Consider the following 15,831-nt stretch of genomic DNA (forward strand, 5'->3'; position numbering starts at 1 on the left):
GTGATCATTACCTGGGTTGGAATCATTGCTAAGTTTTTTATCCTACATAAATACAAGACTTGTGAAAATACTGACCTGAAGATAGTTTTCAAGTTAGAAGGAATAACTTAATAAGTTTCAATGTGGCAGTAAATATGGCAGATTTACCATATTTGGGCTGAAGCTGGCCTTTCACAAAAAAATCCAACTTTCTTTTTGAACACTTTAATTTTGGGGGTAGGGAATTTTTTGTTGTTTATCTTTAAGATAAAAGAATTGAGGTTTTCTAAGATTGGTTCAAAGGGGGTTTGCCATTGCCTTTTCTTGAGGCTGAGAACATGTGACTTGCCCAAGGTCACCCAGTGAGTTTCATGGCTGAGTCAGGAATCAAACCTTGGCCTCCAGAATTAGTTTCTTCAAGCCACGTGTATCACTGGGCTCTCTTAAGCAAGGAATACCTAGTACTGTAGTAGTTTTGTCAGTTTCTTCCTTTGGGGACCTTGTAAATTAGTTTTGTGGGAAAGAGGATAGATTTTACCCAGTGTAACTCAAGGCAGACCAGCTTAATTGGCCACTGCTAGATTCCAGCATGGTCTCATGGTTGAGCATTAGACTATGACTCTAGAGACCAGGGTTTGAATCCTGCCTTGGCCATGCAAACCCATTGGGTGACTTTGGGCAAGTCACACTCCCTCAGCCTTAGAGGATAGCAATGACAAGCCCCTTCTGGTGAAACTTGCCAAGAAAGCCCTGTGATAGTTGCCTTTGATAACTTTTAGGGGCGTGGAACAGCTCTTTCCAGAGGAACTTCCAAGTTGGAGAAGATGGAGGCCAATTTCCCATGGTTTGATCATAGAGTTGGAAGGGACCTCATTTATAACCAGTACAGGAAATCTCCCACTACGGCATCCTTATACTACAACAGCCTCAGTTTACAAACCTCTAATAATGATGATTTGTAAACTACTAAACAGAGTATTGCAGTACAGGAACATTAATTCACGTTCATCTAACATGATACATTGGTAAATCTGCCATATTTAGTGTCACTTTGAAACTTAATCAGTTGATCCTTCTGTCTTGAAAACTATCTTTACAACAATAATTTGGTGTGTCTTGTATCTACACTAGTAAAAACTCTAACTTGGCAATTTATGCCAGATCATATGTATGCAACGCAAGTTTGTATTTTTAAAACAATTTGTATGGTTTTTTAAAATGTTTATATACCACCCTTTAATAAAGTTCCAGGGTCTAATTCTAAATAGGGAGAAACTATAGGGAGAAGAAAAAAACACAAATACAGTAGTTAAATAGTTATTTGTTTTCTCTGGTAATCACTGTACTCAATGCTAAGTTACTTACTAACATCTTATTTTTATTTTCTTTTAGATTGCAAATCAGAAAATTGAAACTCCACCCTAACCACTGAAAATGAAAAGTGATGTTAATTGTTACCATGTTCACTGTCAACTTTCACCATTAAAACCAGCTGGAATAGAGACCAAATCGGAAGGGCTCTGCACTGCTGATTATGATGAGTTTTGTAAAGATTGTACTAAGGAGAGACTTTTGCATAGTGACCTGCACCATGGAAGTCCCAAAACTGTCTGCAGCAGAAGTGGAGAAAAGCCAGTACATAACAAAGAAAACCAACAAGTATCAAGGAAGCATGATGTGAGTGCCAATGAGGCGGACATTGGACACGAGGACAGTGGATACTCTTCTTTGTTGGGCAATCACCATGAGCCCACTGAACACGAGGACAGTATACTATTGGCAGGAAATATTAGTGATACACCAAACCACAGTTTCAGTAGAAGAAAGAATTTGTTACCAGTCCTCCATTTTCATGAACTTGTCTGCTCAACTCTGAAAAAAACTAGTAGAAGAAATCCCAAGTCATGGGCTCTAGTCTTAGATAAGATGGTTTCCAGGCAAAGTGTGGACTTCACAAATCTAATTGGCAAGAACATGGGATTAGATAGCTTGGACATTCTTGGTGAATTATTCCATAGGAAGTTCAGACATTTGTTAGCAAATATCTTGAGACATCTTGATTACATGGACTTGATAAAGTGAGTAAAGTTTATGTTCATTCTTAGAAAAGTAAACAGGTTCAGAACACACAGCACAAATAATCCAGTTGGAGACTGATTAAACTGCCTTGGCTCAATGTTAGGGAATTCTGGGAACTGTAGTTTTGTGAGACACTTAGCCTTCTCTGTCAGAGAGATCTAGTGCCACAATAAATTACAATGCCCAGGATTCTCTAGCACTGTGCCAGGGTAGTTAAAGCGATCTCATAATGGATTATTTCTGCAACGTGTTTTGGACCATAGACTATGGTTTATTAATTATAAAGGCTTCTTCAGGCTCATGTTTAAAGCGTTAGATTCCCTCATGTAAAAATAATGCATGAGGAAAATCAAGCTGTATTTTTGGACTTTATTCATAAGTGGAAGTCAGTACGGTGTAGAGGTTTCAGCTTTAGACTACAGCAATGGAGACCAGGGCTAATTCCTGTTCAGCCGTGGAAACTCACTGGGTGACCTTGAACAATTCACACTGTCAGCCTTGGAGGAAGAGAAAGACAAATCTTGCCAAGAAAACCCCATGATAGGTTTGCCTTAGCATTGCCATAAGTCGGAAATAACTTGAAGACACATAACAATAACAATGCTTGTTCACTTACTTGATATGAGGAATTGCAAGCCTATCTCAAGAACTGCAGATTCGTTTTTTCTTTTTTTACTCACGGTATTCTCCCATACATTTGCAAGCAATGCCAAAATCCTAGAGAGGATTTCAAAAACGCTTAGAATAATCTAATTTCAATTTTGTAGTAAGCGTAAAGGAGACACTTTTGAAACTACTTCATTCCTTATTTTAAAGAATGAAAGATGTATTGAGCTGCAATATCAAGTACGTTTCTATACCGCTTATCAGTGAGCTAGCACTCCCTAAGCAGTTTATATTGTGTAAGCCAATTGCCCCCAACAATCTTGGTACTCATTTTACTAACTTATGGAAGGATGGAAGGCTGAGTGGACCTTGGAGTCCTGCCTGGGATCAAACTCACAACCTTGTGTCTGTAATACAGTACTGGAATATAGCCACTGAGCCACCAGAGCTCCCTTAAGTAGAGGGCACAAGAAGGATTATACAGTGGTACCCCGGGATACGAATTGATCACGTTACGAAATTTCCGGGATACGAAAAAGTTCCATTGGAAAAAACTGTTCCGGGATACGAAGGTTTTTTCGGGTTACGAATTTTTTTTTCGGCGCGAAATTCAAACGCGCGGCTTGCCAGCGCTAACGGAAAGCCCTTTTCGACTTGCGAAATGCATCGGGTTATGAACGCCGCGGCGGAACGAATTAATTTCGTAACCCGAGGGAGCACTGTACATAATTTAGTCCACACTGTTTTGTTTTATTGACATATCTAAAGGGAATCTATAAATAGTTCTTTGAAAGTACCAGTAAGATTATGTTCTTTTCTGTGCAGTGGACCTGTTGTCATAAGCAAATGATCTGATGTTACCCTTTGAATATAATTGGTGTTTTTTTTCACAACAGTGTGGCTAAAGTAAGCACAACCTGGAAGAAAATTCTAGAGGATGACAAGTGGGCTTTACAGATGTATAACAAAGCACTAAAATTCACTTTGGTAAGTATATGTAGTTTCCCCTATACATGGGAGACCTAAATCCAGTTTTTTAATGCTGGTATTGTATCACAGCAACATGAATAGGTTGTAAAAAAAATCAAATGTGTGTTTGCAGCCATGTGATCTATAAAACAAGTTTTAAGGGAAGCTTGTTCATTTTTTCTTAGACCACAAGCTTTCACAAGACTTATAACTACTTTCTGTTTGTGGTCTTCTGCAACTCTAAGAGACTGATGATCCCTATATATACTGTACTCACATACAACAGTGAGATTGAAGTTGCAACCTATATGGTGTTGCTGCCCTCATAAGAGAAGAGTACACAGTATGTTGATGCACCTCCTATTCTTTAATACTTTGCAGATGGCTAAAATTATTGGATATACTCATGTGTAAGTCAAGTATCATGTTAAAGTTAAAAGCTATAATTGCTGCTAACACAGTTGCCATTTTTGCTTTGCCTTTTCATCCTTTTTGACATATGGGGATTTTCTCATTTTCCCACCTGTGCCTGGTCACTTCCCTGACCTTGTACAGCCATGATTTAATCCCTGCTCATCCAGCCAGCCTTAAGCAGAAACAGTTATGCTTGCTGGAATTTTTGTAAGTTCTTTGCCATTGTTTTGTCTTTACATCCTTTGTTACATGCTCCTAAGTTTTACCCTTGACTTATTTACAGGTCATATCAAAATCCATAGTTTTGATACCAAAATCCATAAAAAAAACCTTGCCCTTGACTTGTAGTTGAGGTTATATTCGAGTATATACAATAGTTCATGTCTATCCTTACATTCGCAACTTTGTATAAAAATTAAGGCTGTTTATTTTGGAGAAATACAATCATACGTGTGCTTATCTGGGAGTAAGCACCACTAAACAGAGGAGGACCTCTGTAGATACCCCTCTCCTCACATATATCTGCTAGAGGATTAATTCCCCAATTCATCTGTTCTATCTAAATATAAGTAAGTTAAGATATGTTAGAGAGATGGCTCAAGCAAGTAGACTAGCAAATGATGACATACAGCACCCTTGCATCAACTGCGGGCTTGCCATCCACAGATCTGAGCTTTCTTGGACGGCAAGCCCCTGCTTTTTCAACGCACACAAGTGCCTGTAACTGTGTGCATGAGAATACATTGAAAATAACGGGACTTGGGTTCCACGTTTTTTGCTATCCACAGGGGGGTCCAGAATGGATCCCCCACAGATAGCAAGGGATTACTGTATTAATATAATGTATCTTGAATTATCTGAACAGAGAATCTCTTAATAAAAACCTTATTTTTCCTACCAGAGTAACAATGCTGCATCCTCCAAACTGTTGGATACAAGACAATATGTTCTTCACCGGGAAGTATTTAGTCATATTCAGAAACTGGCAAGTGCACCAAGCATCTTTTTGAAAAAAAGTTCAAGAATGAAAGCAAACAACCAAAGTAACCAGAGCTCTTCCTCTTTCAGTCATCACACCCTGTTTTCTGAGGTAATGTATACTTCAATTTCTGATTGGTGCAGTTGGGATACTGTCACATTATTGGTAGCAATTTCAGGTACAATGATCTTGTATCAAATTTCAGTTGTTAAATTCTGTCAAACTAGATTTTGGGAGCACCATTTTTAAATGCTTGTCATGATGTGCTTTCACATTGAGCACTGGTATTCAAAGTAGGTGACACTTTAAATTCATTATACATTGGCAGATCACTGCCAAACATGGTTTCTGACTTCCATTAGACCTCATTTTGATCCAAGAATAAATGTAATTTTCCCCCTGAACAGTTTGCGAAGACTTTGAAAAACACTGAAAGCCTGAAAGCCTGTCATCGCTGTGGCTCTCCTGCAAAGTATGAGTCCCATCTCCAAAGGGCAACGTGCATCCGTGAAGGCTGTGGTTTTGACTTCTGTACAAAATGCTTATGCAGCTATCACAGTGCCAAGGACTGTGCAAGTGGGAAACCTGTGAAACCATCCTCCAAACTAGGATCCCTTCCTGGTACTAAAAAAAGTAAACAGAATTTGCGAAGACTATAATTGGGACATAAATTGTGGTTAGTCATTGTATTGTTTTGTAGACCAAGAAGAGTGAATATGAATGTACTGGTTCATTTTAACAAAGTTTGGGGGGGGGGGTTTCAAATGTTAATTTTTAGGGAAATTAAATTAAAGGGAATAACTTTTTATATGCTTTGATTTGCCCTTTTAAAAAAATATTCAGAATTTTAAACTTTTTTTTTTAGTTATGGAAAGAGTGGTTATCAAGCTAGCTTGTCATTTTGATAAGGAGACTGACAGTTGGTTTTTATTAAGAGAGAGAGGGTAAAATAAATTTTAAAGCTTGAGAATTTATTTATGTATACTTCATGCCTTCTTTACTTAAGCCTTCAGAAGTTTTCATATTGAAAGCCACAATAAACAATGGATATCACATGTATTTTTACTGTGTACTAATACACTATTTTAGTTTCATCTGATTGTGTCCTAAGCATTGAATGTGACTGTTTTTCATCCATGTCCCTGATGTCAACAATTGCTGGAACAATACTGTCATCGTGCCCATATTTCATTTCCTGATGGCTTAGCTACTCCTTCCTTGTCTTCAGATCCTGTCTCAAAAGTGTATATATTTGTAAATACTTAAATATTTGTCTGTCTCTTTATGCTGAAAAATAAATTTAACTTTCTAAATAATACCCCGATAGTAGTTTGTGTATTATAAAATGCGAAAAACCTAGGTCGGATTTGTTTCTGCATGGACACTGCTCCTTATTTGAGATGGGTATTTGCATCCTGTACACTAATCTGGCCCTTGGAAGGCTTCCAGATAATTTATAAGATGGACCTCTTGTGAAGATTAGGAGGGGATGCTAACTCCACAAGGAAGCATGTGGGTTTCCTCAGGCCAAAGTACTATAGTATGTGTGGAAGGCCATGAAAAAGTGGAATTTCACTGCGCCCATATGCTCACTTTAGTTTCTTTATGTTTAAGAATTTGTAAGGGATGAAGTTGTCAGTGAGCCCAAATACCCTAAAGACACCAGTTTCTCTCTGTTCTTGGGTGCTAAGTAGGGTTAGCCCTGGTTAGTACTTGGATGGAAGACAGCCAGCAAATCCCAGGTGCTGTAGGCTAAATTTCGGAGGAAGGAACTGGCAAAAACACCTCTTGAGTATTCCTTGCCTAAGAAAACCCTATGAAATTCACAGGGTTGCCATATTTTGACAGATGACTTGAAGGAACTCACAAAATTGCCAGTAAGATCAGGAAGAGTGCAAATGAGATGAGGTTATCACAGCTTGAAAATAGTCCTCAGGACTTATTGAAGACATTTTTACTAATGTCAATGGGGAGTTAGAGCCAAAGCAGATGACACCGCCCCTTTGAGCGCCAGATTGGGGCCGCGGCAACCACATGCCGTGGCCCCAATCTGGTGTTTTTCCACCCCAAAAAGAAGTGGCAAAATGCCACTCTTTGGTCGTGGAAAAAAGGTGCCCTTGCTACCGTCAGGGTTTAGAGTGCAGCACGTGTAAATGCCATGAAACTGCCGCACGTGTGGTCAACCATGCAGCTTTCTGATGTTGGAGTGGTGTCAGAACATGTGGCATCTAAACACCACGCTCAGATGCTGTCCCCTTGTTTTTTCTACCTCTGGTATCAAATTTTCTGTTAAAGAAATAATGCCCAAGAACTTTGCTAACAGATTTCTCTGCAATGTCTGATAGAAATCCTTAAGTTGTGAGGCTCCCCAGTGAATCTGAACAAATGTAGTAATATAGTGTGTGGCCATAGATGATGGATTCAGTTCCACCCAAACGTGTATAACCATACCATGCATCTCATGAATCGGACTGTAATACACAAAAGACTGCCAAATAAAATACATTAGCTTTTAGGGTACTACAAGGCTTTTTGCCGTTTTAATTTTTATGTAGATGTAGCAAGATCTCATCATAGGTTTAGGAGCAGATCAAGTGCAGAACTCTCACTATAAGCAAAGATGACTAAACTGAGACTGTCATACTTTGGACTTATGAAATGACAGCACATTGGAAAAGATGATAATGCTGGATAAAGTATTATCTAGGTTTTGAATTATTGATAACATTTGATGTATAGTATTACTCTTCCCAGGAAGTGGTAACCCTCGTCTGAGGTATTTCCTTGCTGTTGTGTTTTTGTATTGGTCACTGACCGTATTAAATTTCATTCATATCTACTGGATAAAGTAGAAGGTAGCAGAAGGAGGAGACCTCACTACAGGTTCATTGATTCAATCAAGGAAGGCAGACTTGAACAGGATAGTTGACGTGATTTTGGGGGTTTCTTATCCCTAAGATCACCATAAGTCAACTTGATGGCAAATGACAAAGCAACATCTAACCTGCCGATTGGTACTATAAGAAAAAATAACATATAGAAATTGGTGGGGAAGAAAAACATAATAAATATTAATTAATTTCAAAATCAACTTCTCTAACAAAAAAAAGCTAATTCAATATTTTACAAGTTTATTTCATGCCTGTGGCGAATGGAGTTTTGATGTGCTAAATGTTTATAAAAATAAGGATGCTCATTTAAGCACTTGATGACACGACGATACATGAACAGTGCTAAAAATGACATATTGCAAATGAATTGGCAATTTAGTTTGAACTAATATGTTTAATTCAATTCTTCAGGTGGTAATGCTCTTGAGCCAATATTTAGCAATGATTTTGGTGAAATGAATTACTGCACAATTGACACTTGCTCTAAAGTAAAAACACCACATGATGGTGCTGTAGCATTACAGAAGATGATTAGGCAAAAATAGCCTTCACTGATGTGAACTGGTTAGCATGACAGCTTTCTCTTAAGGACCAATCCACAACTTTGTTTGTGACCCTTATACACTACCTGATTGAATCATTACCATACATATCTATAAGTTCTTAAGATCTCACTGCTACTGCCATCCTTCTTTGAATTATATTGTTTTGGTTACTATTGTCTTGATTTTTTAAAAACTGCTTCGTAATTCTACAAAATTCTAAAAAAGACCCCCAAAACGTTTTGGATGTTGGTTGATGGTTGAGTTTTAAAAAGAGGATAATGAGAAGAAAAGGGCATCCTGGATATCCTTGAATTGGCTAAATCCAGTTGTAAATTCCAAGTCAAGTTTAATATTCATGATCCCTACATATTCAATAACATAGGGAATTGGAGATCATAAAAATTTCCCAGTCATTACTTAGGCTGAAAACAGCCCTAAAGGAGCAGCTCTACGCCCCTTTCCTCGCCTGATCAGGGCTATGGCAACTCACACCATGGTCCCAATCTGGCATTTTTTCAGACCCCCCCAAAACTGGCAAAATGCCACTCCTTTTGGGGGTGGAAAAAAGCCACCCTTGCAGCCCCTTTTCCACATTTCTTTAGACTCAGTGTGTGTAAACACTGCTGCAGAAACGTGACACCAGCTGGGTGGGTGGGCAAGCACCGTGACACCACTTTGGGGATGGAGTCAGGGCAGGCAGCATGCAGTCGTCATGCCCCCACTCCACCTCAATGCTGGTGTTTTTTTGCCAGTCTGTACAGCCCCTTAGTGTGCAGCAGCTGCTGGAAGCAACATGGCCCTGTTGTCCTGTTGAGTGAGACACAGCAGACTGACATTTTCCACTGCCTCCCACAAGCAATCTCTGGTGCAAGGAGGAGTTGCAAGGCAGATCTTGCTTCTGTTGCCAAATGGTGGGATGTGCGGAAAGGTCAGTCTGCTACATCCTAATGGACAGAAGAACAGACCCCTGTAGCTCCCAGAAAGTCAGGAGGAGGGGCGGTCAGGCTGGAAGACACTACTTAGCCATGCAGCTAAGGTAGTTAGAAAAATAGTGTATGTAGAATTCTGGCCAGAGATATTTGTACATACACTCACACACACACAAATGCCATTGACCAAACAACTCTAATAGAGAATAACAATTGGATCTGGGCCAATGACTTTATTCTTGATTCTATATTTTCATTTTAGATTTTTCATTTTATTTGACCAGACAGCACTGCCAGAGCTTGGAGCATTTAAAAACAAAACAAAACAGTTAAACCCACAGTTTAAGAAAACTGACAGAACTACGGTTGACAGAGAAAGTGCAGAATTACACAATTTCTTTCCTCAAGAGGTTCAGTGTTTCCTCAGGAGTCTCTCAGTGTTTAGGCAGACACTTTTGTATACAAAGGTTTTATCTGATTTTTTTTCCTGGGTTACATATATTTTAATATAGTTGTTGTTTTCCTCTTTTGAAATGTTACTGTGTTTTATCATTGATTTTAATTAGTATTAGCTACTAGCTTCTATGGGGGACCTAAATACCACAAAGGCACCAGATCCTGTCCGATCTTGGAAGTGACATACAGTCATCCTGGTTAGTACTTGGATAGTGACCACCAAGGAATACCAGTTTCCATAGACTATATTGAAGGAACTGCCAACTATTCCTTACCTAAGAAAACCTTTGCAATTAATGGGGTCACCATAAATTGACAGGTGATAAAATATAAATATTTATGTATAAGAATACATTTCAGTGGTGGGAAAGAATAGTTTGAATAGCCAGGAGTCAGACAATCAACCAAAAACGTCATACCTCCCTTTCATGGTGGCTGAGATTAGGACTAAGTGAAGCATTACCACCTAGTATGTTGGGTAACTTGTTCAACCATTTGTGAAGCACACAACAAAGAAGAAGGATAAATTATGGAGTGGCATGTCTTCAACCCACTTGCTTTCTCCCACCCAAAGTAGGACAGGAAGCCTCCAAGCATAGCTGCTTTAGGTGGACTGGAAGAGGAACAGTACACTGGTGTAAAAGCCTTGTGGATCACACTGTGGATCACACTCATCCTTGCAGACAAATCATCTAACACTTTTTGGGAAAGATGGTTACTATTCAAAAAAGAATGTCGAAAGAAAATTGGGAGAGAGTCAACTTGTAGAAATTTGTGATAGACGTAGAAAAATGTATTTGTGTCATGCATTTCCTTGACATTTAAGGTGCTTAAGAAAAATACTATAACATGAAATGAAAACAACGACAAAGGACACTCCCACAGCCCAAACCAGCAAATGAAATCCAACATATAAAAAAAGTGATGCCCAGAGGTATCACTAGGGTTGGCAGCACCTGGTGCAGTAACTCATGATGTCAACCCCCAATAGTCTCCTCCATACCACACCATACGGAATCCTTAGTAATATTTTTTCGTACTAATGTTACTCATCAATGGGAAGTCCAGTATATCCCTGAATATAATGGCTATAGCTGTGGCATTTTACAATATCATACACACAACTTAAATATATTTACATTTACATTGTTTCATGCAGTTAGTGAAAATCTGATAAGTTGTGATGTTTTAAAAGAAAAATTTAAAAGAATTAAAAAATATTATTATTTTTAAAAAATATTATTTTTTAAAAAAAAATCAAAATCTTTTAAAACTTAAAATAAAATAAAATGTATTTAAAAAAAACAACCTGGGGCCTCTCCTTTCTTTTCCCATTGAATCTCACCACAATCACACCATCACTTCAGCATTTTAAAGGGATGCAGGCAAACACCACTGACCATTTACTTTTCCATTGCAATTATATGCATGCCTGCCACAGGCTGATAATTATTTTCTCTTTTCTCACTGAGATCTAGTATGATGTAGTGCCTAGTAACATGCATTACAGTTTAGAAGTTTCTGATTTAGATCTCAGCTTCAGCTGTGATATCAATTAATAGTTCAGTCAGCAAACCATTATGTCTGGCATGCTGGCTGGCAGATCCTTGGGATCTGACTAGATTAAACTCCATCTAGGCATTATTTTGTTTCCAACCATTGCCAGCCATAGAGTCCCTGAAGCTTTCATTTAGGCCAGGCATTGAAATCATGGTATTTGTTTACTGCTTGTTCTCAGCATTTAGTATTCTCTCTGAACATGGAAGTTCGTGGCTATTTGCATTTTGGGAATATTAGCCAGAATGTTATAAGCTACAGTAAAATATTATAAACAAAACCCTAAAAATACTTCATATAGAATTTGATAGAATGCAGCACTGTATTTCTCTGTATTTACTTTTCTTCCTGTCTCCTCCTCCTCTTCTGTCATCCTGATCTTGTTCTATAACAAGATCTTTTAGAACAACTTATTCTAAAAGTAAATCCTCATCTGAGGAACTCCCTGAGGTTTTCTTGCCAAATAAATTGAGATACATGGCTACCAGAAAGAACACAATCCACGTGTCGAATGTATTCCACAGAAAGCTTTACCTGGAACCTATATGACGATCTTTTGAGCATCATGAACATATCCCTTTTTTTAAAAAATTCTTTCTGCTATTTTTTTAAAAAAATATTTTATTGCTTTTAATGTTTTATTGCATTATTAATTGCATACTAATTAATGGCTTTACTTTGGTTTTGCCTACTGAATTTTTCTCATTATTTGCTGCTGCTTTTACCTTGATTTTAAACTTTGCTTCTCTCGACAATGCTTGGTTATAACATCAGTTTGTTGCATTCTTGTTATATTTTAAAGCTTTTTATATTTTAACAAATTGTACAGTGTCCAGAGAAGTTTGGTTAGTGGGTAGTTTAAAAGTGCAATGCATGTGTACGTGTGTGTATGTGTGTGTGTGTGTGTGTGTGTGTGTGTGTGTGTATTAGTTCTATAGTTCTAGACTTTTACTGGTGAATGTCAGCACTCCTGTACATTTCTCCCTTCACATTTCTCTCCTTTCAGGCTTCTGAATAGTGTAGGGAAAGCAGACCACATAGATGCAAAAGGTTTCCTGTAATAAGTGTTCCCTCTCAGCATGTGGAGGGCAAAAGGATCAGAGCTGGTATACTTGTCTCCCCACTTTGAATGTTCATTGTACCCTAAACTGAAGAATTTAATTTAAAATTGATTTGTGCTTCTGCTCCAAAAGTCTTGCTGCTGTAGCATGTGGATTTGCTTATGTGTTTTACAATATAGATCTTTACACATTACTAACAAGGCTGGAACCAAACATTTTGCTGCCTGAGTAAAATAGTGCCCATGCCCCTCTGGTCAAAAGATTTCTAAAGTTTGTCAAGTTAGTTTTTTGTGGCTTTTTCGGACTATGTGGCCATGTTCTAGAAGAGTTTCTTCCTGACGTTTCGCCAACATCTGTGGCTGGCATCCACCTTTCGGAGGAAAGTTGAGAGAGCATGGTGATGGAGAGACCGAAGGAGAGATCTATTCAGCCACAGATGCTGGCGAAACGTCAGGAAGAAACTCTTCTAGAACATAGCCCGAAAAACCCACAAAAAACTATGGATGCCGGCCATGAAAGCCTTCGACTTCACTTTTGTCATGTTACATTGGCAAATGAGGCAAGAACTATCACAAGTGTCTTTCCTTCTGCATGGCGTAAATAGTCACAAAATGTATAACTAAGCATTTGCTCCCTTCCCAAATAACCTCGTATCTTTTGCCCTACTGCTTGGGAGTAGATCCCACCCTGTTAAAGAAGCTTAATCCCCACCTGTTGTTCTGAGGATTGCTGACTAAATCCAATTGCTAGTCTCAACATGATTGGATTTATTAACTGCTGAATGATAAGTCAACACTTGTGTGAATCCCATTGATTCAATTGGTCCGTGATAGTTAGCCTGGCAATTGGATTTAGGCTTAATTGTCTTTGGAAATCTGTTTTGCAAGACCCTTATTGTATGCCACTCTTTCCTCCCACCTTCTGGCAAACTGAATCAATAAGGTTTAGATTCCGTCCATCAGGAAAGGAATGATGCTGATCATTTTTTGGAACCCTTTCAAAGTCTACAATGGTAGCCCTATGGGTCCACTTTAACTACTGTGGTTGTATCCTGTGGAATCCCTGTGTTTTGTAGTCTGGTGATGGATAAATATGGTCCATCTTCAGAAGCACTGAATTTATGTGGTTTTTCTCTGATGATTTCACTAGAGGGCATCCTGCATCTTGCCATTTTCAAGAAGCAAATGAGTAATGAAGTCCCATTGAAGACCATTTTTTTCTGATGGTTAATATAGCATGATTTACAAAACAAACAAAAAGCTTGTTAAGGACACATCTTATGTCAGACATCACTATTTCATAAGGCTTTCCCTTAGTTCAGTATGTTGCACTGTAAATGCATATTTAACTGAAAACAAAAATAAATGGGGAAAAATTGGGATGCTTCTAAATAAATTTTGAAACACTGCTACATTGCTTTCCTGTGGTTTAATCTAAAAGCTTTTGCTATTTCAGGCCTGCAGCAAGGCCTGCTTATAATTTTAAGGCAAAATGCTTTTCATGAACTGAAACAGCAGAAACATTTAGATTAAACTATTGGAAAGCAATGCAGTTACTGTATATATGTAGGGCTATACACGATCTGTATTTAAAAATTGTTCCAAGAAAATTTGGTTTTATCAGTAGGAATGACTTTATCTGCATATATGCCTTTAACTTTGTTGTTTGTTCTTATCCAGCTGCTCAGCCAAAAATACCTCCAATATAGCTTATAATGAGCACTTATAAGTTGACTTTTTCCTCTCAGACCTACAATACAGAAAGAAGGAATCAGGAGAAAGGAGGAAAAAAGCAAACTCAGGGACAAAACAGCTGGCCCCAAAGCGGCGGCTTCACACTGTCCCTTTCAGCACTGGATCAGGGCTGCAGCAACCACACGCTGTGGCCCCAATCTGGTGCTTTGCTGGCTTTAAAAGAAATGGCAAAATGCTGCTCCTTTTAGAGCTGGCAAAAAGGTGCTCTTGCCACCACGACACTTTTCTGTGCTCCTTTCAGCATGCGACATAAAAACGCCTTGCCAAAAGAGCACCATGATGCTGCCCACCGTGTGTTCGGTCAGTTGGCATCGGGGCATGCGTCGTCCAAATGCCACGCCCCCACATCACCCCCACGCCAACACGTCAAGGTGGTCTGTACAGCCATTAGTTCTTTCCTCTTGCAAGTTCCCATAATGTTGATGTAGGTTAGAGACAATTCAAGGACAGGAGGAGTCAGATATCACTGGAGCCTGAGCTGGCCCATTTTTTCAAGGACTTTATCATACCAGGATTGAAAAGTGGCATTAAAGCAGTATAGTAGCATCTGTGGCCATACCTTCTTACATGATGATGTATCTATCCAGCAGCTGGTTTGTAGTCCATCTGATGCTGGATTGCTCGCTTTTATTGATGGTCAAATGTCCCCCTCTCTCACTGTTAAGAAGTATAATCAGTTCATTTCAAAGTTCCGATATGCAGGCAGCCATGTAGTGGGTGTGGATGTGATTATGCTCATCTCCTCCTCTCCCTCTCCTCTTGCTATTTCCAAGCAGGCAGGGTTCTCCCCCCCTCTAATTTCTTTTCTTTCTTCATTGTTTTACCTAATGATTTGCCATGATCATGCAAATGCACTAAAAATAAGAATAAATACAGCCAAGGAGGCATGCTGGAAAGAAGTTAGAGAACCCCTCTGGGGTGTCACCTAATGTGGTCCACACACTTACACCTGCACCCTTATGTGACACCACTCATCTATCTGGGTGATAAGCTTACGTATGCTTGACCTGCTCTGTCTAAAACGAGTAGGGGAACAAGAAAGGAACAAGCATGTGAATTAGGTATTTCTATAGATGATCCACACTTTACAGCTGGCAGAACTTCACTGTGGTGCTAGGTGTAAAAACCATCTGCTGGACAAGACCAGGAAATTTTCGTTTAATTTCACTTGAACTTGGGGGGGGGGGGGGGGCAAGGAAGGGAGGAAAGAGATTATGAATGAGTGCTTGTTCATATTCATATATTTCAGCCAAAGGAAATGAAGACTCTGAAGTGGAGGCTACAGAAGTTCCTCTCTTGTTTTGTACACCTGATTAAATGTGAAGTATATGAAGGTTTTTGATTAATTGGAATACACCTTTTTAATCCCTACATTTCATTCCCATCATGCCACTCATTTGGAAAGATTTAAGGACTTCCAGTGGCTTTCATGAGCTTTCAAGCTAAGACTCTGAATCAGCAGACTTGACCTCTGGAAAGGTCTTCTTACAGAAATCATGAGGGGATGAATACAAAAGAGAGGAAATGACTTCAAACACATTTATTTTACCTTGGGTATCCAACCCTGGTATTAAAAGATAAAACAGAAAATAGAAGAAATACTTTAGATTGA

General features: G+C 38.8%; 1 protein-coding gene across 1 annotated transcript; it reads left to right on the top strand.

The window, feature by feature from the left end:
* Window positions 1–1,413: 1,413 nt before the first annotated feature.
* FBXO5 (F-box protein 5) lies at window positions 1,414–6,330 on the top strand. Its single transcript, XM_042479122.1, has 4 exons — window positions 1,414–2,057; window positions 3,561–3,651; window positions 4,949–5,137; window positions 5,434–6,330. The coding sequence occupies exons 1-4, from the start codon at window positions 1,414–1,416 to the stop codon at window positions 5,683–5,685; spliced, it is 1,176 nt and encodes a 391-aa protein (XP_042335056.1). The 3' UTR covers window positions 5,686–6,330.
* The last annotated feature ends 9,501 nt before the right edge of the window (window positions 6,331–15,831 follow it).

The sequence above is a fragment of the Sceloporus undulatus genome, chromosome 1 (assembly GCF_019175285.1).
Source record: "Sceloporus undulatus isolate JIND9_A2432 ecotype Alabama chromosome 1, SceUnd_v1.1, whole genome shotgun sequence".
Classification (NCBI taxonomy): Eukaryota; Metazoa; Chordata; class Lepidosauria; order Squamata; family Phrynosomatidae; genus Sceloporus; species Sceloporus undulatus.

Bases quoted from the DNA above. Each gene is read 5' to 3' on its own strand.
- FBXO5 (XM_042479122.1), top strand. From the start codon at position 1,414: ATGAAAAGTGATGTTAATTGTTACCATGTTCACTGTCAACTTTCACCA. The intron at 2,058-3,560 runs GTGAGTAAAGTT...TTTTCACAACAG, and splicing joins GATTACATGGACTTGATAAA to TGTGGCTAAAGTAAGCACAA. The intron at 3,652-4,948 runs GTAAGTATATGT...TTTTCCTACCAG, and splicing joins AAGCACTAAAATTCACTTTG to AGTAACAATGCTGCATCCTC.